Source organism: Podarcis erhardii, assembly GCF_964252035.2.
Source record: "Podarcis erhardii genome assembly, chromosome: 5".
In the NCBI taxonomy this organism is placed as follows: domain Eukaryota; kingdom Metazoa; phylum Chordata; class Lepidosauria; order Squamata; family Lacertidae; genus Podarcis; species Podarcis erhardii.
In genome coordinates this window covers 86,012,775-86,040,447 of record NC_138509.1, presented here as the reverse complement: position 1 = coordinate 86,040,447, position 27,673 = coordinate 86,012,775, and the positions used below count along the sequence as shown (strand labels likewise).

The following is a 27,673-nucleotide window of genomic DNA, read 5'->3' as shown; positions in this document are numbered from 1 at the left end:
CAATAGTAAGAGAACTGGGATTGGATTCAGCTCTACTTGAGGGTACCCTCAGTTGTATGTCCAATTTACTACAACCTATTGTTCAAAATGGCTTTTACTTACTGTCTCACCAGCACTCTTATAGGCCACCAAGCAAATGTGCTTGCGACTGCTTCATTTAGAAGTGAGGGCCAGATCTACCTCTGGGGTAAACTAAAAAAGGTAAATGGGGACCTTTTTATACAATACAGTTTTCACACAGAAAGTCTTTGTTATTAATTCATTGCATTCATTTACTACATTAAGGTCTCAAAGGGACTTACAATGGCAAAAGCATTAATAACACAAAATGTAGAATATGTCAAAAAGATAAAAGAACGTCATTAACTAAAAGTGCTCATTCTGCAATAATATGAAAAAAATGCAAATCCTATCCCAGCCTGCTAAAAGATGAACACCTATGTAGGCTAAGGTGTCTTTATACCATGTGACCCCAATTAAGAGCCTAATATGTGGAATGTCAGTTGAGTCAGGAATGTCTTTGGCTGGTGGCTAAGAGTTGATAAGGATGGCACTAGGCACATCTCTCTGGGGAGAGCATTCCACAATCCAGGAGCCACCACTGAAAATGCCTGTTCTTTTGTTACCACCCTCCACACACGCCTCAGGGGGTGCACATGAAGCACTTCAGATAACAACCACGTGTATGCATGGCTTCACACATAATTAGCTTTCTGAATACATTACCAAAGAACTTGTAATAGTCAAAAGCTTAGATCAGGGATAGCCAATGTGGTTCCCTCCAGATGTTGGTGGACTACAATTCCCATCATCCCTGACTGGCTGAAGTTGATGAGAGTAGGAGTCCAATACCATTTGGAAGGCACCATTTTGGCTATCTGGCTCAGATGGCTTTTTAAAAGGATGAAACAAGCTCATGGAGAATATGAGAATTTATAGCGACATGATAGCCAAATTAAGACTCCATGTTTAGAGGCAGCACATCTCTTAACAACAGAAGCTCTGAACCAGCAAAGGAGGACTGATGTCTTCACGCCCTGCTTGCAACCTTCCTGGAGGCATCTGGTTAGGCACAGCTGGAATCAAACTGCAGGCTGGCGGAGCTTTGGTCTGACACAGCGAAGGCTCTCATTCTTATGTTGGATATAACCTAGATGTCACTTTCCAGATTCTCAGCACCATTTCTGTCATCCAGTAGACAAGGCAGTTTTCAATTTACATTTCTGTCCCCTATCACTGTATTTGCAGTGCCTCTAATTGCTGTGCATTGTTGCTTTGCTTTTAGAATTGGTGATTTGTTTAGTGATGTTGCCTCCAGTGTATGGTGCATGGCTCCCCTTCCGATCAAATCACATTTCTTTATTTGTGCTTGTTTAAAACACCATAAATGCAGTGCCATTTATCTGGGGTTTTATGGCACTCCATTCTTCCATGCTCACTTGCATCAGCGAATATGTTCTCCTGCACTTGTGCCTTTGTGTCTCTCCATTGCGTTTCCACTTCTGGCATTTTTCAGAAACGTGCATTTTGATTTAAGTCCTAGCCCATTTTAAATTGTCTCTATTTTGTGCATCTTCAGTTATTGAAGCACTCAGGCTTTCCTATGCTCCTAACCTCCACCGCCCGTAACCTTAGTCAGTTTATTTATATACTGCGTATTCCACTAACACATTTGTTCTCTAAGTGGTTCACAGAAAACAGCCAAAATACAATAGCACAATAACCACAATACATACCTAACTATGGCATAGTGCTTAGCTATGGACATGGAATGACTGGAGGCACAAAGTGGTCAGAAATCTGCTCAGCATTTAGGAGAAGGGTTGTCATTCAGTGACAGGGCATATGCTTTGCATGCAGAAGGTCCCATGTTCAATTGCCAGCACCTCTAGACAGGGTAAGGAAAGACCCTTGTCTGCAGACCTGAAGAACTGCAGCTGCCCATCAGCATAGTCCATAAATGGAAAGCTTGTGGCCCCTCCAGCTGTTGTTGAACTATAGCTTCCATCATTCCTGACCATTGGCTATTCTGGCTGGGCCTGAGCCACAGGTTACCCAACTCTAGTACTGATCTAGATGAGTCAATGATTTGGTAAAAGGCAGCTTCAGTGATGTAAAAGATGTGTGTGCCCAGATGAATGGATGAATGGTAGGGTAGGATATCAAAATGCAGAGGTGCTGTCCTAGGTGCTGAAGTTCCCATTCTCATAACTGTACCATAGAGCAAGAATATATACTGGATTGATACTGAATGTTTTAGAAGTATAGTTAAGTATTAGGATAGTAACTGTGTGGGATCTGCTACTGTTTATTTCCAATTTCTGCCATTCAAGGTTTTTGGATTCCTGCACTAGGCAGCTCATGCTGAGCATTCCTCTGTACCACAGGCTAGTCTCGTGTTCTGTTTGGCCATTCCACCTCTTGTGATAAGCCTATGTGTACTTGAATAGCTATAGTTTTAAGTGGCTTGGGCAAAAGGTCTGCCACTCAGTCTTAGCTGAAATGTAAACACAAGCATACAGTGGCAAGTGACGCTCAGACAGCTTCATTGGTTGGAGCCATCTGATGAGCAAATGATAAATGTCTTCCACAGATGCTGGTTTGAGTCCCTGGTGGACTACTTCTGCCAAATGGGTGCTGACTTAGACTATAAAGGGGATTAGATAATAGGCCTCAATTAGATAATAGGCATCAATGGATGTTAGGCATGACATATGTGATGTGCAACAAAATGAGGCAGTAGATCACTAGCCCCCAAGAGGAGAAATCTGGGAATTTAACATAGTTCATAGAATCATAGAATCATAGAATCATAGAGTTGGAAGAGACCACAAGGGCCATCGAGTCCAACCGCCTGCCAAGCAGGAAACACCATCAGAGCACTCCTGACATATGGTTGTCAAGCCTCTGCTTAAAGACCTCCAAAGAAGGAGACTCCACCACACTCCTTGGCAGCAAATTCCACTGTCGAACAGCTCTTACTGTCAGGAAGTTCTTCCTAATGTTTAGGTGGAATCTTCTTTCTTGTAGTTTGGAACCATTGCTCCGTGTCCACTTCTCTGGAGCAGCAGAAAACAACCTTTCTCCCTCCTCTATGTGACATCCTTTTATATATTTGAACATGGCTATCATATCACCCCTTAACCTCCTCTTCTCCAGGTTAAACATGCCCAGCTCCCTTAGCCGTTCTTCATAAGGCATCGTTTCCAGGCCTTTGACCATTTTGGTTGCCCTCCTCTGGACACGTTCCAGTTTGTCCGTGTCCTTCTTGAACTGTGGTGCCCAGAACTGTTGTATCTGCGCAGTAAAATAGGTCCTTTCTCTGCCCCTCCAACAACAAATGGGGTCCCTGAAGCAATCTCACCAGAACATCAGTTACTATTAACACCCAGAGGCAGCATGACTGCTGTTAGGCAGCAAGAACGTGGGGGAGCTGTTGGCTTCTTACTCTGTTTTCACAGAGCATCTGGTTGACCACTGTGGGGTACAAAATCTGGACTGCACATACCTTTTGTTTCTTGCAGCAAAGATTCTGCTTATGATCTTACAACCTTAGCAAATGCAAATTCAAACAAGGCAAATTTTTATTTTATTTATTTTATTTTGTTAAGGCAAGTTGAGGACATTTGCATGGTAGGAACAAGCTCTACCCTCTGGACCTACTCCAGAACTCTAAGGGAACTTAATTACTAGGAAACCTTCTCCAACCATTATATGTAGTTAAAACATAGTATTGGCCGAGGAAAGGTTAGCTATCAAAATGGTGCCAGGTATAAAGCCATTTATCAATCATCATCTATAGCCATTTACCAGTAAGCTCCCAGGTTGTTGTCAGTGGCACTGCATTCCATTCATAATATGGTCTGTTTTTGAATTTTCTCAAAGAAGAAAAAAAGAGCAATGGTCTCATTAATTTTAAATGGCATTCAATGTGTCAGTGACATTTTGGATATATATCACTTTTTCATGATCAACGGGTAAGGCAGCAAATTCATCTTAAAAGCAATGTGAATTTGGACAAAAAACCAATGCAGCTGTTAACCAGCATTCTTTTAACTTTTTTAAAAAAGCACTTTTTTGCATGAATTAGCCTGTATGAATTTGTATGATCTCAGAACCCTTTTAAAAATCTGGACGAAGCTGCAGCACTCTCAGAGAGGCACACTGGGTCTCGGTCAGATTGAAGAATATGAGCTGCCTTATCCAAATGATGATCTAGCAAAGAGGTTTGAATTCCTCCTGGATCTCAGGGTCCCTTGTGACCCCAAAGCTGCTAGCAGTGGGAGCTGCCACTGTGCTTATTTCCCTTCACGCTGTTCCTGTAATGCCAGAAGCCCAAAGTCACATGGAAGGAGCAATGCCATAGATTCTACTGGCATACATTTTTAATATAACATACATATTTTATTCACACAACTTGGAACTTCTGACAAAAGAGGATTGCTACAGCTGCAACATGTGGAGCATAAATTGCACAACACCCTTCTACTTAGAGTCACAGAATCTTAGAACTCTAGAATTGAAAGGGATCCCAAGGGTAATCTAGTCCAACCCTCTGCAATGCAGGAATCTCAAGGAAGGAGAGTCCACCACCTCCTGGTCCACAGTCGAATAGCTCTTACTGTCAGAAAGTTCTTCCTGATATTTAGTCAGAATCTCCTTTTTTGTAATGCTAAGCCATTGGTTTGGGTCCCCTACCCTCCTGAGCAGGAGAAAACAAGCTTTCTCCACCTTCCATGTGACAGCCCTTTAGATATTTGAAGATGGCTATCATATCTCCTCTCAATCTCCTCTTCTTCATATCCCTAGTTGGAACCAGAACTGGAGTCCAGATTTGTAAGTAGCTCCATCATTGAGTAGCAAAACACGTGTGTGTGCTTTTCGTGTAGACGTTCCCAAGCTCAGTTTCCAGTTAGAAGTGGCAGGTGGTATGAAAAACCTTTGCTTGAGTTCCTGCTGCAGATTAGAGTCTACAATACAGGACCAGTTGGGCAGATAGTTTGACTTGGTATAATGGAGTTTCCTAAGAGCCTCTGTGGTGTCAACAAATCTAGTAATAGCAAGCCAGGAAAGGCAATTGCTGATGTGATTCATAAAACCAGCGTCTTAAATGCATGTCAGTATCAGTCCTGACAAGGCTCAAACTGGGAGAGAAAATTACATGTAATTTTATGGTTTTAAGCATTCTAAAATGCCATCTTTGAGCTTTGGCCAAAATGTGAGCCGCACCCTTTAAAGTGATATCTGGCACATTTCCAAATGCAGAACAAGTGTGGTATCAGTATCCAATACAAGTGCTTTTCAGCCTATAATTTATATGTTGTTACGGTAATTAAAAGATAACCCCCCCCCCAAAAAAACCAGAACAGAAAATAACACTTCTGTGATTTCCATTTTCCCCGTACTTAATGTGGGCATAGGCTACATTAGAGCATTTCTAAGGACATTATTTCTGCTAAATTGGCTTTATTCCCGTAAACAATAAATGGCTGCCAATTTATTTATTTTTTGGAAATGACTCCCACAATGCTTATGACATGAGCTCACTGCATGGAGGGGGGCGAGGAGTGAGTATGATGCATGCATGTTTGTTTTTTCACCGCTCTTCCAAAATATGGCTTGTGACCAGAAGCTTGACAAAAGCTTTTACAGCAATCTGAGAGTAATGTGATGCCTTTGGTTCTTATTGCTGTACACAGACCCCTTTTCAGGCACCTTCTTAGCTGGCCCTACTGGCAAGAGGCTCAGTGCTACTGACCATAATATCATTGAATGCTACCATGATACAGCCTAGTACACATGCTTGAACTTCCATGCAAAGCCACTAGAGCTTGAGAAGACTTCTGATGCTTTCATTGCTGCCACCCAACAACAGTGTGGTGCAATGGGAGTGATATTCTCCAGCAGAAGTCATGGGCCACGTCTTACCTTTCCACTTCCTGCCTGATCTGTCCTTTCTCTTATCGCTCACCAATGCATCCCATAGCTTCTCAGAAGCAGACACGCAAGCAGAACCATTTCGTCTGCTCACACTTGTGGTCTTCAAGACCTCTCTTGAGCAGCCACCAAGAGGGAGCATTTGTCTACAACCAACAGTACCGATTATCTCGCCCGTAACTCATTTCAGGTACTTTTATGGAGCAAGGAACTCCAGACACCTGTACCTGTCATCTCCTGGAAGCAGCAAACGCCTTCTGGGAAGCAGCGGAGAAGGTTGAGAGCCAGAGAAGGACCAAATGGGAAGCATCTCTTCAGCTTCTGCATTCTCTGCCTCTTGCTGAGTAAGGGTCCCCACTCATGGGTCTCTTGCCTCCTATCCTGGAGCTGTGCTTGCCATGCCTTCAAAATCCTGAGGTGATAACCACATCTCTCTTATTGGTTGTGTGTTGTTAGCAGCTGGACTTGTTATGGCCCAGTTTTGGAAATATTTGGAAGGGACATCCTTATCAAATTGGCTTAATAGGGTTTGGCAATTGACCGACAAAATACAGCTAGCTAGGTGACAGAGACACAAAGACTCATTTCCAACTGATTGGTACTGTTTTATTGATTACATGAATAAGAAGGGGGGGCTGAACTTTCACAGGCATCCTCCCCCCCTCCATTTCTCTAGGTTAAATCATATTTTATGTTTTAGACCGCTGGCTGTGTATTCTTATGTTGCACTTTCACTGTTTACCTTAGGATTTCTTTTAAGGCACGGATGCTATTTTCAAAAAAACCAATAAACCTCAGACATCTGGTTGGCATGCCATATTTGATTAAATACGTATTTTATAACTCCTTCAAATAACATGCTTCCATGCATGCTTAAGAACAAACACACCTAGAATATATGGAATCGCAGCTTTCTCAATACTTTACTATGCAATTTTGCAAGCGCAGATCCCCTCAGTTGGTAGAGCATGAGACTCTTAATCTCAGGGTCATAGGTTTGAGCCCCACATTGAGCCAAAGATTCCTGCATTGCAGGGGCTTGGACTAGATGACCCTCATGGTCCCTTCAACTCTATGATTCTACCATAACTAGCATTCAAAAATGTGGAACCACCACCTGCATTCTGAAGTGCTGGAGTACATTCTACCAATTTACAAGTCTACCACCTCATCTCACTGCATGCACCTTGAGCCGCTGAGAGTAGAAACAAATTATTAGAATGGTCTTCCTCAGCATAGGGCCCTCCGGGGTGTTTTGGACTACAATGCCCATCAGGCCGAGCTGATGTTTCTGGATGTTCAGATGAAGAAACACAAAGAGGATGGCAACCCCAATTTACCAACAGCATATTTATTCCCTGAACCTTATGCTGCCAAAATAGCACCATCCATTCACAAGAGAAACATATCAGCAGGCTTGGGAGATGTTTGCAGATGCATACAATGTTCTTTGAGGGGAAAACCCTAAAGTGGAGTATTGATGGGCTGGGCCACAAAGCAACCCAGTGAGAACTGAGCATGCTCAGTGGCCACAGAATGCTGAGTGACTGATGGGAAGGGGCCATGGAAAATGTGGCTGGCGGGGGGGATGGAGTGGGATCCTGGGCAGCAACGTTTTGTTAGAGGCCGCACTTGCAGATATATTAACAGAATTTTTGCAGGGCCCCACTTACAGATATATTCTTCCAGCAGCAGTCTGCAGCAGTCCAGACCAGCAACTGATTCTTTGCAGAATCATTCCGATGATTTGGCTCTGCTCTCTGAGTAATCGCTCCAGCAGAAGCTACTACTATTTTACACCATGGTGGCTGAGAAGGGGAGGGAAATGAGTCAGCGTTAGAAACATCACAGCCTCGTAAACGATTACTAATTCATGGAGGCTGAGGCACAACCAAGCCGTGAGGGTGAAGTAGCAGCCAGCTTGCTGATACAATTTTCGTAGCTGGTCCGTCTCCTCGCCTGCCACTCATGGAGGATTACTTTTGCCCGTGAGCTATGTAGTTTTTGGTTCCAGTCCCAAACCAGGGTGTTAGGTGGGTCCCTGCTGTCCCTTAACCTGCCTCTTATTTTGTGCTTCGTAAAGTCTCTGGAAGAGAGCATCGCCACAGGATCCTTTTTCCTCCCTAGCATTTGTAGAAAATAAAAACAGCGAGTGGGGAATCCTGCCAGAAGGAGTCCAAGCAGATCACGTGGCTCCTGTTTTCTTCTCCTTTTATGTGATTATATCAATAATTTACTGAGCTCTATAATACTATAAATTAAGTCAACGGGACAGGCTGTTAAGAAAGAAGCAGGTATTGCAGTGGTATGACTCACACAAGGATTGGGCCCCCACACCCTACTCTTTTTAATTCATTTACATCTACAAAATTACAGAGTCAGGCAGGTTTTTTACAACCCTAGCAGGAAAGTGGATGATTGCTGGAATAAACAGGATTGTGGAATTAATGTGTCAGTGCTGGGGGACAATGTGGCACTGCTGAAAAGAAAAGAAATCTATGCAGAGGTGTATAGGAATAATACAGATTTAGGCTAAATACTGGGAGGGGATCTAGAATTCTGTTTAGCCCAACAGAAATTAGGTTTTGAATAATGGTGTGTAAATCAGCATACTTTACTACTTTACTCTGTGGGCAAAAAAGTGTTGTGGCTAGAAGCATTGATGTCAAGCCTGGGAGCCTGAGGGCCACATTTATTCATGGGGGACTTTCTAAGGGCCACCTGTCATTGGTGGGCATGGCCAAAGGAAAGGATGAGAATCTTTCCTTTATACAATAGGATACATTCTGGGCATGCAAAAGTTAGAGGTTGTACACACACACACACACACACACACACACACACACTCCTTTCCACCCTCCACCCAGGCAGACAGTATCACAGTTGAAGGCCACATTCCAGGCTGGCAGAAGCATTTGAGGCAGGTTGGGAGCAGGGCTGACGGTCCATGAACATAAGGGGGGGAAATTAGGAAATCTATAGTCTTAGGAAGCTGAGTTCTGCATTCTGTATTATGCTTTTTACATTTCCAACATTTGCGCACAATTGCAGCATGTTCACGTTCCTTTCCTATTCTTTCATCCTGCCTTACTTTGGCTCATGAAATCGCCTGCTTTCTGTGGCCCCTCACTTTGATCAATGGGCCAAGGAAAACAGAGAAGTGGAGCAGTGAGTTGCAATCCTTCATAGCTGTATAACCAGTGGGAGACCTTGATCTTGCATTAATCAGACCACACAGCTCACAAAAGGAAGGTGTAGTTCATTTGCGGGGAGGGAACAAAAATCACATTTGAAAGACAAATGTGCTCACCGCTTGGAGAGTCTCAGCTGCGTTCTTTGTGTTAAATCGTCATAGGAAATGCTGGGAGGCTACTGACAGGAGGAACTTTTATTAAGGAAGGAGGAAAACAAACCTCTTATCTAAGTGACCTGTGGCAAAAGGACTGAAAATGAAAGATGTCACAATTCACACCTGCCTTTGCTGAAAATGAAAAAAAATAACAATTTCAGCATTAACTTGAGCAAGAGGCACAAAAGAGGCACTGCAGGGGAGAGGAGCCAAAGCTTCCTGGTAGGAGGGCCGGCCCTGTTATTAGGCAGACGGAAATGGCCACTTCAAGGCAGCTAATTTGGGACTTCATTATTATTCTCATTTGAGTGCATCCCATTTTGCTGCTTGAGGCAAAATGGGGATGCACTGCTGCGCTGCATCTGATCTTGTGTGCTCCATAAGATCTTGCAGGAAACTGGTGCTGCCACCAATGCACCACCTCATGGGCTTCTGCCGCTCAAGGCTGTTGCCTCACCTTGCCTCATGGGTGGACCGGCCCTGGGCACTTGTGAGATTTTTTTTTTTTTAATATAATATTTATTGAAGTTTCAAATAAAACAAATACACAAAAAGACAGAAAAAACACAAAACAAGTATACTTTCAGTCCTTATTTTCTTATACCTTATTTCCCACGACTTCCTCTCGCCTCCCCTTCTTGTATTCCAATTCCAAATGTTATTTCAACAAGTTCTTAAGTTTTTACCTTATTTCATTATTATATCAGTCCTTCTACTTAAACCCTTTTTTCCAAGGTCGACCCAGATTCCCTTCCACCAATTTCCCAATTTTATATTAATAGCAAACCAAAAATACAAAATAAGAAATATCAAAGAAAATATTTATACAACCTTTGGATTGATCAAACCCCACCCTCCCTTTCCCAGTTTCGATCCCCAAACCAATGTCCAACAGTCCATATTCTATCAGCCTGGCGATCTCACATCAGAGGCTTTTAAGTCTCTCTCAGTTCCTCTTTGCCGGTTCTTTGGATAGTCCTTCATATTGAGGCCCGGGTCTCGGAGGAGCACAATCCCAAAAAAGTCCATATTTCTTCCGGCCAGGCCTCCATGTTTGGAAAAATTCATGAATTTAAATGTCCCAAGCGCTCAAACATCCATCTTAATCAAATTTGTAATCCACAAGTCTTCAGGTCTCCATCTAAATAAGTCTCTCCATTCTTCCTTCTCCAATTCAAGCCAAATCTTCATCATCCAGTTCTTATTTTCCTTTGTGACCTTCCTGCCAGGCCTCTGGCCTTCCTTAGCCTTCTGCAACATTATAACTCCTCCTTCCTTTCCCTCCAGATCCTCATATTTCTCTTCCACTTGTTCCACTTTCTCAGATTTGTCAAGTTTCTTTCCCTGCTCAGCTGCAAAATCTTTTATTTCCGCTGCAGGGGCTTTTGGTTCATAGACAAAGACTTGAGTCAAGTCCCTTCCATTTCCAGTAAAGTTGTTTACTGTTTCATTCAGTCCCAGAACCCCTGTAGCCAAAATATTACTTTGTTCTTGAAGCTTTCCCAAGAGATAAAAAGTCTTGTTCAACTCAGTGAGTATTTTTCCACTTCCAGCCATTCTTGCAGTGTCCCAAAACTCCCTCTAGAGGCCTTGTGGATATTTACTATCCTTCTAATTCCAGTCCCCAAAACAAAATAGCTTATTTTTCGACAATTTATAACCAAAATGTAACAAATCCAACTGGCAAAGGCAGCAAAAACAATGTTACTTTGTATTCCTCAACTTTGACAGCTAATTTTGACAGCTGTCAAAGTCTTCTGTATCTTTCCAACAGGCTCTCTCGCTGATCACTCCCGGGTCCCGGGGGGTTGCGCAGCTCTCAAAATCCACTCTTATCCTCCAGCAAAATTACTTATACTGTCCAATCGTGAAATTAATAACTTTGTTCAGTTACAATAAAAGATATTCTCTCGACCTTAGTTATTTAGTCCTTGCTTTAAGTTGTCTACAAGACGGGGAGACGGACTTCCTTTTTGTATCTTCCCCGGTCGTACCAAATTCCAAGAAAAAATTTCCTTTTTAAGTCCAATTTCTATATTACTCACGGGTTGTTGCTTTTTAGTCCGAATGTTCTCAGGAAAAAGTCAGCGCTGTCCGTCCATGGCATGCGGCTTCACTCAGCAGGGGAAGCAGAGGACTCTCAGCACCGCGCCGCTCCCCGTCCCCCGTTCCGAAGCCTTTAAAAAGGCTCCTTCGCAGGTCGGGGGGCGCAAATGGTGCCCGCCGAGTCACCAAGTCCACAGGCTTCTGCGCCTGTGGTTTCTAAGGGTCCCCGCGTCGCCGGCGCGGCAGAACCCGATCCCTGCAGAGCCGATTCCCTCCGGAGCTCGGAGGGAATCCGCCATTAGAAGTTGGCGCTAACCCGGAAGTCTCACTTGTGAGATTTTCTGACTCAGGCGCCAAAATAACTTGACTGGTCTTAGGCACTACGCACCTTGATTTGTGGGGAGCAGGTGCTATTTGCTGCTCAGCTTCAAGCAGCAAAATACCTTGGGCTGGTCCTGCTGTATGGCACGCCGAAAGTTCCATGCTCAGTTACTAACATTTCCAGTTAAAACGATCTCTGCATGAGACTATGGAAGGCTGCTCTGCAAAAAGAGGACACAGATTTGCATTGAAAAGCCACATGTAAATCTGTAAGTATAGATGCAGATTTAGAAATAATTTCTATAATTTAATGGAAATATAATACGCCTTGGCGGATTGGGGGAGACTGTGACTGTGTGCCTGCACAGTCTGCTTTCTGGGTTGTCAAATAAGCAACTGCAAGTCCCCTGCTCTCCCTTCCTATAGTTTTTAAAAATCTTTTAACCGGCTTTGTTGCCAGACAGTCCTTCAAACAGAGGACTGTGCTCCGTAAATTAAGACACACGGCCCCCCTAGAGCTGCAGCAAGTTAGAGTCAACAGTACTGGACTAGGCTAGACTCTTATATTCATCCCAGACTTTGAATATTAGATTCCTTGACATAAAAAACATTTAGGATGGAATTTCTTATGCAGCAAATCAGTGATCTGATGGCCATCAAAATATTAAGTGCGGAATCAAATTACATGGCTGACGCACCTAAGTGGATAATGAGTGGATGAGTATTCTACCGAAGCAGGCATTCCACATTTTCTCTAGTGGTTGGTAGCTGAAGCTTGACTCATGTAATTTTATTGAAGACATATTGAATCGCACAGCTGATTTCATGCCTTTGCCCACATTAGAAAAGCTGACCAAAAAGAGGAAGCAGAAACTGCCTCGCCAGGCTGAGACGAAGAGCAAGAGCAAAAACCTGTGGAATAGCTCCGAAAGGGCACACACTGGGGTGTGTGCTGGCTGAGCCCCCAAAATGTTCTACTAGAACCCATGGGGTGGATGTTCTGGAACAGAAAGCAACTCAGCATTTTGCCAACGTATGTCGATTCATGGGCAATACTACATGCCTCAATGTATCCATGCCTTATTTTCAGAGGTAAATCATATGGGTTCTTTGCACTCAGAAGGTCCAGGGTTCATCCACTGGCATCTCTAGGTTAGAGTCAGGAGAGGTGTGTGGAACCCTGGAAAGCTGTTGCCAGTGAGGGTGACCCAGAAGTAGGCAACATGATGCCCTCTAGATAATTACAACTCCCATCATCCCTGGCTAGGACTGATGGCCGTTGTAGCCCTACAACTAGGGTGGGTGCAGCCAGCCCACATCCTCCTCCTTCTCTTCCTACCACCTCTTCCATTTTGTGTTGATGACAGCAGCACCTGCTTCCTCCATCCCATTCCTCCATGTATTTCATGCTCCACCCTGTCTGAGCCTCACTCTGAGAAAGGGCCAAAGGTGTAGTGGAGAGCCAGTGTGGTGTAGTGGTTAAGAGCGGTAGACTCATAATCTGGGGAACCGGGTTCGCTTCCCCGCTCCTCCACATGCAGCTGCTGGGTGACCTTGGGCCAGCCACACTTCTTTGAATTCTCTCAGCCCCACTCACCTCACAGAGTGTTTGTTGTGGGGGAGGAAGGGAAAGGAGAATATTAGCCGCTTTGAGACTCCTTCAGGTAGTGATAAAGCAGGATATCAAATCCAAACTCTTCTTCTCTTCTTCTTCTTTTTCTTCAGAGTGAGACATTCTGGGAGAGGAAGTCTAGAATGGCTGAGCCACTGCTGTGGTTTGCTATGACAGCTTGAGCGCAGACTTTAAAAATAATTTATTGCAACTTGTTTAAGCGGCATTTATAGCTGCTGGGGCAAAGGACAGGATTGGCAAAGGCATTCTCCAAGACACTTCACCCAGCATGCCTTGCTCTGAGAAAGGACCCCATTGGCTGGCCAGCCTGCTCAGTCTACCCCGGAACAGGGATCCAAAGGGCACCCCATGCTCACCACCTGAGACAATTCTGCTTCAACCTTGGCTCATCCTTGCCAACATCAGAAGGGCACAGAGTTGCCTATCTCTGCTGAAGACAGTACTGTGCTAGATGGACCAATGGACTGACCTGATATAAGCCAGTTTTCAGTGCACTGTCCTGCCTCATGCCCTTTTCCAAAGTGCAAAATGTCATTTCTGAGATGGAGTGTGCAAAGTCAGTCACTTGTAACTGATATCTGTGCAACATGACATTGTCCTCTGTCTTACTCAAGTTGATTGATTGCTGGCTGGGGAATGCAAACAATGTGCTAGAGTTTAGGTATTTGCATTTCTATGCTTCCTCTGCCTGAAAATATTAATAGCTTGTGTTACCTGGAAGAGGTGTTCTTACCCAAATGTATAGGGTTCCCATATTTCAAAAAGCAAAATTCCTGACACCCTGGGCAAACCTCCCCGCAAAATAGTGATTTTAAGCTTTTTCCATACACCCAGGTTTTCCTTGACATTTTGCCAGTTCGGCAAAATTCCGCCCTGATGCCATTTTGACACCTGAAAAAAAGGACATGTCAGGAATTTTCCTGACGTATGGCAAGCCTACCAAATGTTGTGCTTGATGCCTCAGTGACTCACAAGACTCTGATTGGCATGATGCACTGGGGACTAGAGAAATTTGATCTAGTTGGCAAAGATCAGTTGGGAAAGGCCTTGCGTCCAGATCAGTAAAGAAGGGAGCAGCAGGGGACTGCCAGAGCTCAGTGACAGAGCATATGTTTTGCATGCAGAAGGTCCCAGGTATAATTCCTGGCCTTCTTAAAAAGATCAGGTAAGAGGTGATGTGATGGATCAGGTTGAGTCCTGGCTGCCAGTCAGAGTAGTCAGCACTAAGCCAGGTAGACCAATGGCCTGATCCAGTGTAAGGCAGCATAATATGCTGATCTCAGGCTGGTACTAATAGGAGTCCCTACTACTTAAGGCAACTCTTTCTCCAAGGGGGTGCTAATATGGGCAAGAAATCCAGGGCAGACAGCAGCTAATAATTCTGAGACTTGTTTCTGGGCTCAGACTCTGACTATATAATGCTTTTTCCAGGAAGAGCCTTAAGCTCAGTGGCACAACGCCTGCTTTGCATGAAGCAAATCTCAGGTTCAATCCTGGCATCTCCATCTGCCCAATCTTCAATCCTGGAGAGCTGCTGCCAGACAGTGTAGACAATACTAGCCTAGATGCACCAACTGTGTGAGGTGGCAGCTTCCTCTGTTCCTGCATTCCAACTTCCTGTCATTCCAAAGTCTGCAGAAGTGGTTTGAGGGGAAAGCAAGGAAGGGCGAAGGAGTTGCTCCTCCATACTGTGCTGGTTCCTGTCCTGTTGATCAATCCAGCAGCCAACAAGATCTTAGAGAGGCAGGACTGGTTGTGAAAAGTATGTCCAATTTTTGAAGTCACAAACATCTGGAAGAACTTCCCCACAGTGGAACAGACTCCTACGAGATGTATTAGACTTGGAGGTTTCTAAGCAAATGTTGGATGGCCATCTGCCATGGATGATCTAGTTGAGATTCCTGCACTGCAGGGGGTGGGACTAGATGACCCTCGGAGTCCCTTCCCCACACTACAATTCTGTGATTCTATGATTCTATGAAAAGCTCATCCGTTTCCCACTGGCAGCTCACAGGAAAGAAGCTACTTCAATGAGCACGAGAGGAACAAGCCTCTGTGCTCGTTTCTCTCTGCCGTTTAATTCCTTTTTAGCAAGTCCATGACGTAACTCGTTCCACAGATGCGGCTTTAGCAGCGACCAGCCTTCACTGTGTCTTAGTACAAAGACCATCTGCTCCAGCCAGCTGAGGGTCAGCTGGCAGTGTCACCAGTGACTAAAATAGCCCTGCATCTCTCTCTGTCTCTCTTTCCATCTCCCACCTTCCCATGTGCACATTCTTCCTGCACCAGGTGTGGCTGCCTTTCTGAATTCTGTACATGGTTCAGCTTACCATAAGCAATGTTCAGCTCTCCTCCTGTCTAGCAGACTGTAGTGCAGGCGATGGGTATCCCTGGGGAAAGAAGATGGGTTGCGTGGGCGGTCAGCCAGAATGCAACTAGTCTGCAGGCTATTTCGGGGCCCTTTGATATATGCCTAGGTAAGTCAAACCAATTGCACATATCCGGAGGCTCATACAAGTCAAGCCAGTAGCCAGGATGACTTTAAGTGCCACCATAGCAACAAATCGAACCTTCGCTGAATATGAATAATGCAGGAAATGTTTCCATAGATAAAGACGATTTGCGCCTGTAAATATGTTTCTCTCTCTATCTGCAATATGATTGCTGTTTTAGTTTAATTTTCCCTAATGAAGAATGTTGTTGTGGTGCAAACAACCCTTTCCTAATAATGTCTGGCATCACAGCAGTAGGTGGTAGATTTTTGATTAATGACAGTGAGAATGGAAAAAAGCCAATTAGAATTCAAAAAGAGATGGTTTTCTTGTCTCTTCTTGGGCTGTGGGGAGGCCATGGGCTGACAAAGTGTTTTTCTTAAGCTTTTGGGTATCATTGTACAAATTTTGCGTTTATTCACTCATAAGCCCATATATTTCTATTTCTGCATCAATCTTTCAATTTCTTTTTTAAACTCACACCATTTTTTCATAAAACTTGTATTTTTCAGAGTTTTTTTTCATTAAAAAATACATATTTGTGTATCCTGTAGTTTGCTGAGGGTACTGAGAGTTGTGAGGAGAGTGGTTTATCAGTCGATCCCTCTTCCCAGGGAAGTCTGGGAATTGTAGCTCTGTGAGGGGAATAGTGGCCTCCTAACAACGGGTGGCGCCGTGGGTTTAACCACAGAGCCTAGGACTTGCCGATCAGAAGGTCAGCGGTTCGAATCCCTGCGACGGGGTGAGCTCCTGTTGCTCTGTCCCTGCTCCTGCCAAGCTAGCAGTTCGAAAGCACATCAAAGTGCAAGTAGATAAATAGGTACTGCTCTGGCGGGAAGGTAAACAGTGTTTCTATGTGCTGCTCTGGTTCGCTAGAAGCGGCTTAGTCATGCTGGCCACATGACCCGGAAGCTGTATGCCGGCTCCCTTGGCCAGTAAAGCGAGATGAGAGCCGCAACCCCAGAGTCGGCCACGACTGGCCCTAATGGTCAGGGGTCCCTTTAGCAACCCTTAAGCACCCTTAATAAACTACAGTTCCGAAGAATCCATGACTGTTCGAGTGGAAACTTAGTGCTTTAAATGCGTGGTGCAGATATGGCCTCACTTATTGGTCTAGTAAATGCAAATCACCACCATCAAGGAAAAGAACACTGTGGGTTGGACACCATCTTTGGAAGCAATTTGCAAAAACAGAAATGAACAAAGTTTTCTCCAGGAAAAAATAAATAAACCTGTACAGCCTTCCCCTTCTCCCCCAATGTTTAATAAAGCCCCTCACCAAAGTGTTTGTGCCATTTGCTGTGTTTAATGAGCAAGAAGGTAATTAGTGGATGAGTGAAAAATGTAACATTTGGCCATAGGGAGCATTATACATCTTTGAGTTTTCTATGTCCCCAGCTTTTGAGCTGAAAAAAACAGACAGAGTTTAATTATAAAGCACTGAGTTGAAACCCATCCAGATGTTTTAAATGTCACTGCTGAAGTTATGAAACTGATGTCTTTGGGTGCTCTTTGAAGCCACACGGCTTAAAACTCTGAATGCACTTAAACTGAGCCAGATCACCGGCTCATTATACCTGCTGCTGTCTGCGGTGACTCTCCAATTTAGTTCCCACCAGCCCTGCTGTCTGAGATCCTTGCTTAAAAATAGCAGGTACCAGGGGCTAAACCTAGTGCAGACAAAGCTATGTTCCAGCTATGACATGTGTCCCCCATCCTCAAAAAGCACAGTCAGTAGCACACTGGACTAGGCCTCCCACATTGGAAGTAAGAATTTGACCACTTGGCTATGAATGAAGACCTCAACCTTGTGGCTATTGGCTGCTAGTTGGGATGGCCATCTGCTGCATCCAGGATCAAAGGCAGTGTGTCACTGAATTCCAGTTGCTGGGGAGCAACAGCAGGAGATGGCGACTGTGCTCCTGCCTGCCTTTGAGCTTCCCACAGGTCACTGTGGTTGGAAACAGGCCTATTCAATAGGTCTTTGTTCGGGTGGTCTTATATCCTGCTTTATAGAGCACAGTCCCCGATTTAAAGTCCAATCCTAGCCCTGTTGAAAGATAACAATATTGATGGGCATTGGTAAGAGGATATATTGGTTATATCTAGTCCTCTACAGACCCATGTGGGTGTTAGGAAACAAAAGAAGAAATGGCTGGTGCCTGGATTTTTTAGGAACGCAGGGCTTGTGCATAAAGAACCCTAGTAGCAGAGTTTAAATCCCATCGTTAGGTAGATGTAGTGAAGTGTAGGAATTGGCTTTTAAGCCTTATTTTAATATGCTCCAGCTACTTGAAGTGGTTGGCTCCCTTTACCTCTCCTGCACACCATACATTGAAGGAAGTTTAAAATATACTTTACTTACAGTCATGCATTGTTCTTAGCAGCAACGATAAATTCCTGGTAAATGTTCTTGGTTTAAAAGTACTACAAAGGGTGGTCTCAGACATATGTCTGGGACAGAGAGTTAAGGTGAGGGACGTCTGCTTCCGTCACATGCAACGAGAGAGAGAGAGAGAGAGAGAGAGAGAGAGAGAGAGAGAGAGAACAGGAAATAAGAATTATTTCTTCCCTCTCAGGAGAAGAGGGATCTGACATCACTGAGCCTACTCTAGCAATTTAGAAGTCTGTGGTTCTTAACCCTTTCACATACTAACTCTGTCCTGAACTAGAGACTCTTGGCCCCTTGCTATCTATTCTGATTGGCAGTCATTTTTTTGAAGTCTTTTGTAGGACTTGAGCAGGAATATAGCACCCTCCCCTTTCCAGCAATTGATATTCAGAAGCATACTGCCTTTAGCTGTGGAGACAGAGCATAGCCATTGTGGCTAGCAGCTACTGATAAGTCTTATCCTCCATGAATTGGCCTAATCCACTTTTCAAGCCATCCGTCGTCTCTGGCTGCTGTGGGAGTGAGTTCCACAGTTTAACTATGCACTGCATGAATATGTACTTTCCTTTGTCTGTCCTGAGTTTTTCAACATTCAGCTTCGTTGGATGTGCACAAATTCTAGTGTAATAAGTGAGACACAGAGAGAGAAAGTTTTCTCTAGCCACTTTCTCTATGCCATGCATAATTTTATAAACTTTGATCATGCCACCTCTTCCCCACCTTTTCTATAAACTAAAAAATCCTAAATGCTACAACCTTTAATCATTGGGTAAATATTGCTTAGGGTAAATATCTGGGGAAACTCTCTAGGTTTTAGTCAACCAACAGCAGTCAACTTAACGTCATGTTTTTGCTAACTTGGCGAAATTTCTGTATGTATTAAAAACACACATTTAGATACAAAGGAAGAAAATAGTTTCTTTTTAGCCAAAAAAGAGACAATTGTTTCTTCCCCAGGCAGCTAGAAAGATATTGTTTCACACTACCCCTTTCCTAAACAGTGAAAAGTTCAAGGCACCGTTTGCCCAGTAAATATCATTTGTGGAAGAGAACACAGAAGAAAGCTTGTTACCTTTCTAATCATCTATGTCCAAATATACAAAGTAATCATTGCTCAAGCACAAAAAGCAATAGGTTGCAGAAGCAAGCACACAGACAGTGTATCTACAGCACAGTCCTAAGCCTATTTACATGTAAGTCAGGCTCATTAGCTTCATATTCCCACACAGTGTATGTGTGTATAAGTTTGCAGCCCAAGTGTAGAGCAATTAAGTGTTGAAAATCCAACTGATGTGCATAGATGTGTGATCCAGGCCTTATTGTGCTGCTGACCAATTGCCCCATCCTTTTTGAATATATTCTGAACAATAGCACCAACTGGACAGGTGTCAAGAGCCCTCTCAGCAGGACCCCCAAACCCAGCAGGGCTCTCTTACCACATTTTAAAGTACCATAAGTGAAGTAATGCACATTATCATCTAATTACCACATACACATGTACACAAGACTATTAAGTCCAATGTTTAAAATTATCTAGCTTAACCACTGATTCTGAGTGCCACCTATCTTGAGTGAGGAAGACCACCTTCATTGCTTCTGAGATTCCTGCACTGCAGGGGAGTTGAACTCCATGACCCTCGGGATCCCTTCCAATTCTACGTTTCTGTGAAAATGACGCCACCACATGAATACATAGCAGGTCTATAGTACGGGACTTAACAAGAACACCAGAAGCTGCCCATTACCAGGTCAGACCATTAATCCATCTAGAAATTAGTATTGCTTACACTATACACCAAATATGGCTGTTCCTCCAGCATATGCTGCTCACATATGTATTACTATAATCTTGGTTCCTAGGAGTGGGATAGAAACGTTTTGTGGTCCCACTTTCTTTCATTCACACAGGAGTATATTTTCCTCCTCTTTCTCATAGGATCTCACAAGGCGAAACTGAAACCCAGGTTGTTAAAGCTTCAGTTACCATTCACACCGCAGTGGCTTTGAGTTGACATGGACCATCTCTGAAACTGACTACCTGTCTGCTAAAGTCTATGCTGTCAGACTTCGTTACGGGAGCTAACTGAACTCTGTGGTTTTCGTTGGCCTTTCTTTCCATCCCTTGACATCACAATGAGCGGCATCCTCTCGCACTTGGACCCCCGACGGATCCAGTGGGGTGCCACATGGTATGCCATGCACTCTCGAATCCTCCGCACCAAGCCAGTGGAATCCATGCTGGAGGGGACAGGCACCACCACATCCCATGGAACCAAACTGGCCCAAGTGCTCACTACCCTGGATCTGGTTTCACTGGGTGTTGGAAGTTGTGTTGGCACCGGGATGTATGTGGTCTCTGGCCTGGTTGCTAAGGAGATGGCCGGGCCAGGCGTCATCGTTTCCTTCATCATTGCAGCCGTAGCCTCCATTCTGTCTGGTGAGTCTTCCCAAACTGTATGCTTACTAAATGCCTATTTACTAAAGAACAGTTGTAGCTGATTCTATTTCTCATGAATTTCTAGGGGGAACTTTTTAGTTTATCTTTCATCAAGCACTGTCGTTGCTCATAATCCAGGGGTTGAGGTACCTTTTTGGGCCAGGGTGCCAGATCTTTATCCCCACCCCTGCAAACCCACTGTGACAGGTGGACAAGTCCACCCATCTGTCAATCATCTTATATCATGATGGCATCATGACCAGCTGATGAGCTAAGGGTTCAATCCTGCTGGCTACAGGGGTCAAAGAACACACTGTTGATGCAGCACCCAGTGGGACTGAACCCTGCCCATCAGCTGACATCACTCAGTGTCATCAGTGAGTGGACAGCTGGGGTTGGTTTGGAGAAAATGGCCCTGAGGGTCAACCTGGACCACCTGGCAGGCCAACATTGGCCATGGGCCATGAGGTTCCCCACTCTTTTTCTTAAGCATTCCAGGAATACATATTTTATAAGCCATTTGTTCTTTGAAATATGTATGTATTTATCTGTTAGAAACCATTTTATGCCGCCTTCCACTTCCTGTCTCCAGGCTGTGTACAACCGTATTGAAATACATGTCAAAACAGCATTAAACTACAGGAAGAAAATGCAATGGAAAACTAGGGCAGAGTTAAAAATATAATATACTGAGATCAAACACCAGCCTGGGAGCACAAATGTCTTTTTAAAATTAAAGAGGGATGGGATGACTATTGCCTTCAGGTGCTCAAACTGTCAGCCAAAAGTAATATGTAATGCTCATAAGTCGTCATTTTACTTTTCAGGAAGCAGCATAATCGTCTAAGGCAATTGGGGTGGCACACATTGGTGTGCAATGCTGAATGTTCAGAATGTAAAGAAAGTAAGCTGTGCTATCTTTCCCTCTGATTAAGGACATTATTAAACTTGTTTATATTACCTGCCTTCCATTTTATGAGACCTGCTGAAACTCTCTAGATGGCACTGACTGTAAATGTCTCTCTGGGCCTAAGATGCTATTTGTTCAAGTAGAAAAAATGGCAAAATATACAAGAGCTAAGTATTATTCTTTTAATGAGTCAACACCTTTAGTAGCACCAACACCTCTGCCCCAGACTAATGCCAATGAATGATAAAACCTTTTGCATTACCAAGTGGGAATTTTCGACCATCTTACAATAAGTCCATCATGGCATCTGATTGGTTGTGACCACAGCACTCGGTAATCACTCCTAAACCTAACTGGATAGCATAATAATTATGTAAGAATTCTACCTCTGTATTAAGATAGGGTGCAGTCAATTAGAACTATGCTCAATTTAAGGTTTAGCTGAACCATGACCGAGTTTTGTTTTGTTTCCACGATCCTTTTCAGATATCATGAGAGTCAGCTCAACCACTATGCTGCATATGAAATCTTTGTAAACCTGAGGTCCCCACCATGGTATCCCCAGACCCCCTCTTGGTTCCTGCCTAAATCTCTTGCCCTCCCAATTTTTATTTTATTTTTTTAATTGAGGATTTTTTTGGCTTGGCAGGTCGTATGATTGGAAGGAGCTGTCTGTTTTAGGGGGGTGTTTGCTTTGTTTGTGTCGTATTTGGGTTTTTGGTTTTTTTTGGTGTAAACATTTCAACTTTTTAAATTAAGGGTCTGACCTTCAGCTGTTTTCCTTCTGGATTTTGTGGTTTCCAAATGTACCCTGGGCCCCAAACAAATGAGGACCATAGGAGCCAACTCCTAAGGGTCAAGGTCCCTTTGCTTTCCAAAAACATTTGAGGGAGCTGCCCCACTCAAGTTGATGGGCATTGCTATTCAAATGATGTGCGTGCACCATGTCTTGTGATCAGTAATGTGGGGTGGGGCTTTCCTGGGTCCCCCCAATATTTTATTCAAGTTGGCACCCCTGCTGAGGACCATTGTTGTAGACCTAGACTGTTTCAATGACCTAGCTTAACTGTTAGAAAGCAAAGATACATACACTGTGCTTAAGATAAGGATTGCTTAGACCAGTGTTTCCCAACCTTGGGCCTCCAGCTGTTTTTGGACTACAATTCCCATCAACCTTAGCTAGCAAGACCAGTGGTCAGGGATGATGGGAATTGTAGTCCGAAAACAGCTGGAGGCCCAAGGTTGGGAAACACTGGCTTAGACTAGTTTTCTTTAACCTGATGCTGTCTGGGACTGATGGAAGTTGTAGTCCAATGACCTTTTGAGGACATCGCTTTAAGGAAGGCTGGCTTAAACTATCAGGGGAGTTGCATTGACACCACCCTTTTCAGACATCATGAGAGCCAACAAATACTTCCAGAGGGTCTCTGGCTAACAAGAAAGGCTTGTGGATTACTCACCGGCTACACCGAACATATTTGTAATCCATCTCAGTCAATTAACGTAATTGGTCTAGCAATATGGTACGAACTGTACTTGTGTGGATTAATTAACATTCACTTCCGCTACCCTATAATAATGAAGATGGAAAGGAAGTTTTCAGGACCCTCTAGGACTGTCAGAATCTATTACCCATTATAGTTAAATGGCACCTCAAGGTTTAGAGTTAAGCATCCTTTTGAATATCAGATGTCAGGAACAAACAAGAGGGGAAGGCTATTGAATTTGTACCCTGCCTGCAAGTTTCCCAGATGCGATTGGGATGCAACATTCTGGACCAGGTTGACTAAAAGAATGCTGGACCGGCAAGACTCTTCTGTTTACATGCCTGAAATTTGATTGCCGGTTTCAGAGTTGTCTGATTGAAATTTGATTGCAGGGTCTGGTTTTTAAAGGATCGTGATGAATAAGAAGTAAACAAGTGTAAAGCAAAAGTCTCTGAATCCTGGCTTCATTGATTGAATTTAGCCAAGGGTATGAATTGGTCTATGCATGTTTTCCACGTGAGCCCGTTTACTGCTGGTGTTCGTCCTTTACAGTTCAATGATAGCAAGCAGACACAATGTTCCAACGCAAGCAGTTGAAAGGAGCCTTCTGTGCTTCTGAGGCGGGTTATTGATGCTTCAGATTTGATGTGGGTGTCAGTTAAGAAAACACTGATAAATAACAGAAGAACCTTGATTTGAATTCTGCATTGTAAATGCAACACAATGAAATATCCTGGATAAATTTAGCTTTTTAATACAAGCTTTTCTCTAATGCTTTTATCAAGGATAAAATAGTTGTTTTCATTCTACTTTCTCTTATGAGATTGGAATTTCTCATCCAAGGTCTACACCTGGCCTGGCTACAAAACATCAAGGGAAAACATTCAACTCATTGTTTCACTTAACTGTTTTTGAGGGCTGGGAATGGCTAACTGGTGCCACAATGGATGGGCTAGAAGCAACTCTGGTGGCACCTATCAGATTTTTATCAAGGTGGGTCAAGACAACAGTGGGCAGAAGACAACCATGGATCTGCCATTCGCTTCCTGGATGATTGGCAAGGACTTCCAACATCCACCTAATTTACTAGTAGCAACTAAAGGACAGTCCCCCTGCCCTGGCTCAAATTATACTGCTGAAATGAAGAAGGCTGTTGATAGATTTTGGTGTGGAAGGGCTGTGAGCTCCATTTAGATGTGGTGCCTAAAATAAATTCTTTGGCTCAGAATTCTTTAATTCTAAGTGTATATCCTTTGCAGCAGGTTCCAGTTGGTGGATCACAGGGTCTACTAAAAAACCCCACCCAAGTATTTCCTGAGGTCTGCCCAACCCAGATTATGGGCTTATCCGCAATTACCTTTCCTCCGCTCTTTCCAGGCACAGCCCACCACTTAAAGCTCTGTGTCCGAGCACTGTCCGAGCTCTGTGTCCCCTCTTTTGCAAAAACAAAACAAAATGAAACCCTGACCTATAAAGCTCAATAAAAGCAAATGTCAATCCGCAGAAAGCCCAAATGGATGTTTGCTCCAATTGAGCACTAAAGAGCAGGTTTTCATGGAGAAAGCTTGGGGCAAAACAAAAACAGAGACTCAGACACAGAGCTTTTAAGCACAGGCCTGTGCCTGGAAAGAGGAGGGCAAAAGATAAGTATGGATAAGTATTATCCACAAAGCATAGAATCAAATAGGATGGTATTTATGTGGGTCTGGACCAAAACATCTGAACTTGCAAAGCAGAACTTCAGGAACTATAAAATTTAAGAAGGTAAAAGCCTGTTCAGGAAAAAAAATGACATAAATCCATGCCTATAAAAAAAATCAACACAACGAGGAGCTAAAACTCTGACTTACCTAGAGATGGAAAATGCTATTGAATGAAAAGACAATGCTTTTTTAGGCATCAGAATTCTAAAGAATAAAGCTGGCCATAATAATAATTCCAGAGTCTATATTAGGTCAACCAAAATGCCATAAAATAGCGGACAAGCTTTTGAATTCCCCCAAACACTTCATCAGGTTTTTTTAAAAAAAAATGGGTAGAAAAGGAGAGGAAAGGCAGCTGGTGTTTGTCAAGCCGTACATGTCTCAATTTGGCACATTTCAAGAGGCAGAGTGGGAGGAGCTAGCAGACATTCAAATAAGGCACTTTAAGTTTCAGAGGTTTGCAGGTTTCATGTTGCCCAGTGGCCTCCTGGCAAGAAGAAATACATAATGGCTGCACACCCATCTCTGTAAATATAACAGCCAGCTGTCACTGATCCAAAGTTACTAATATGTTTTCTGACGGGCGTTTGTTCTTTTGAGACAGAGATAAAAATAAACCTCTGTGCTATCATAGCAGCTGGACTGCAAAATGTGAGGCACCACCCAAACTGCTGCTGAGAAGGGACGACAGCACACCTTGTCCGATCACAGTTTCAGGTAGAGCTCACACGACTCAGGTGGTGTTCTTAGCCAGTTGAAAGCGTTTCGGTTACATTACAAATTGGAACAAATGGATGCAACGAAGGAGGTCCGTGACTTTTACATGTTAACACATACCAGGAAGGATTTCTGGGGTACCTGGTAGTTTGTTAAGAGAACTGGGAATTGTAGCCCTGTGAGGAGTCTCCTAAGAATTCTCAGGACCCTTAAAACAGGGTTCTTTAGGGGTAGACCTGACTGTTAAAGTGGCATAAGAGTGCTTTAGACACACGGACTGCATGTGAACTCATAGAAAGCCATTGACTACCTGATCCTATAACCTTGGTAGCTTTCCATTAAGATATTACTTGGGTACAAACAACACAGCTACACACTATAAGCAAGAGTAACACACAAAACTGCCAATATTGTATCTCTACCACAGGGGTTATGTTTTAAAAATTTAAGATTATAGCAAGTTTGCTGTGTTGGTTATTCTTTTTCTTCTTTCATCTTGATTTGCTTTCATTCCACTGAAGAAAAACATTTTCCCAAGCACTGAGATATATTTTTATAGTCTCCTCGGCCATTTCCCCCTTTTTGATCATTCCTGAGTTTTGTTATTTATAACAGCAATGCATTCTTGGAAAGCAAAAGTGAGGCTGAGCTAGGAAATCACAATGCACATGAAACTGAATCTTTCTCTTCACCTTCTGCTTAACCTTTTAGCTGCGGTTCTCATAAGCATCTGGGATATAAACAAAACCTTGGGATGGGTTCTCATGTTACTATTTTCAAGAGCTGGCTCTCTTTTCACTGAGCTAGCCTGGGTGATCATATCTCAGCTTCATAAACTGAGATAAGAATGAGCCTTTTCCCAGGACACATAGCCTCTTCTCCTGCTTGAATGTGAGCCGCGATAAAGACCTCCACTAGTGTAACTGGTGCATTGCTTCACAATGTTCACACCACAATCAAGGTTTACGCAGAATAAAGTTGAACAGATGTCAAGAACAATTCTTTCCAGGTAAATATGCATAAACGTATAGACAAGATTCAGGCACTCCAAATGTCCCTATCTTCCAGGATGTCCTGATTTAGAGAAGCTGTCTCGGTTACTTTTCGATCCCGGAAAGTCCCACTTTTCCTTAGGATGTCCCTATTTACATCGGAGAAATGTTGGATGGTATGGAGTTATCTAACCCCCAAGCCATCTGAAGGCAATCCTGTATAGGAAAGGTATATATATATTATATATATAATGTTTTATTTTGTTTTTGTATATGTTGGAAGCTGCCCAGAGTGCTGGGGCAACCCAATAAGATAAAATTATCTTTATGGAATGGGATGTCCCTATTTTCCTCGAAGAAATGTCAGAGGGTATGCAGATTTCTGGGTTGTGGCTGGTGGTGGCCCAGAAATATTTGGCTAGCTGAAATGGAGACCAAATAGCGCTCCCTTCCCTGTGCTTTAAAAAGTCTTCCTGCATTATAGGGACACTTTGCTCTCTCCACACTCCAGGATTGTCTGAAGTAGGTCCTTCCACCTTCATTTCCTCCCACCTGATTCCGACATTCCCAGGGTCTTTGGTAAAGGCTTGTCCCTGGTTGTTTACTAGAACTTAGCTCCTGAGTCCGAACCTGCTGCCACTAACTTATGACCTTGCAGAGGCAACTGCCCAAAAAGGAAGACTTATATCAATCATAGGCTGAGTGCATTCGAGCTGTTCAGCAAAACATACACACAAGGACCGGAAAAGATTTGCCACAGTAGTTCATGCGTTGGTTACTTCAAGACTGGATTACTACAGTGTGCCTCACACATGCACACTTGACCACTTTGATCAGCAAAATTGGCATTGCTGCAGGCGCTAAATAATAACTATTCCCCGACCTGGCCACAGTGATCCATGCGACGGTCACCTCCAGGCTTGACTACTGTAATTCGCTCTACGTGGGGCTGCCCTTGAAGCTGCCCCAGAAACTCCAGCGGGTGCAGAATGCTGCAGCGAGGCTCCTCACGGAGTTTCTGCTATGGGAGCATATTCACCCAGTGCTTTTCAAGCTGCACTGGCTCCCAGTGGAGTACAGGGTCAGATTTAAGATGCTGCTTTTGACCTTTAAAGCCCTTCACGGCCTAGGACCCTCGTACCTACGGGACCGTCTCTCCCGGTATGCCCTACCTCAAGATCCATAAATAGCAACACCCTAGTGGTCCCTAAGGAAGTTAGATTAGCTTCAACCAGAGCCAGGGCCTTTTCAGCACTG

At 43.7% G+C, this 27,673-nt stretch overlaps 1 protein-coding gene across 1 annotated transcript in view; it reads left to right on the top strand.

The window, feature by feature from the left end:
• SLC7A14 (solute carrier family 7 member 14) overlaps positions 1–27,673 on the top strand; it is a 51,954-nt gene that overhangs the window by 3,408 nt on the left and 20,873 nt on the right. Inside the window, exon 2 of the mRNA XM_081862381.1 lies at positions 20,107–20,607. Within this exon, the coding sequence (XP_081718507.1) occupies positions 20,304–20,607 (304 nt within the window). The 5' untranslated portion in view covers positions 20,107–20,303. The remainder of the gene's footprint in view (positions 1–20,106; positions 20,608–27,673) is intronic.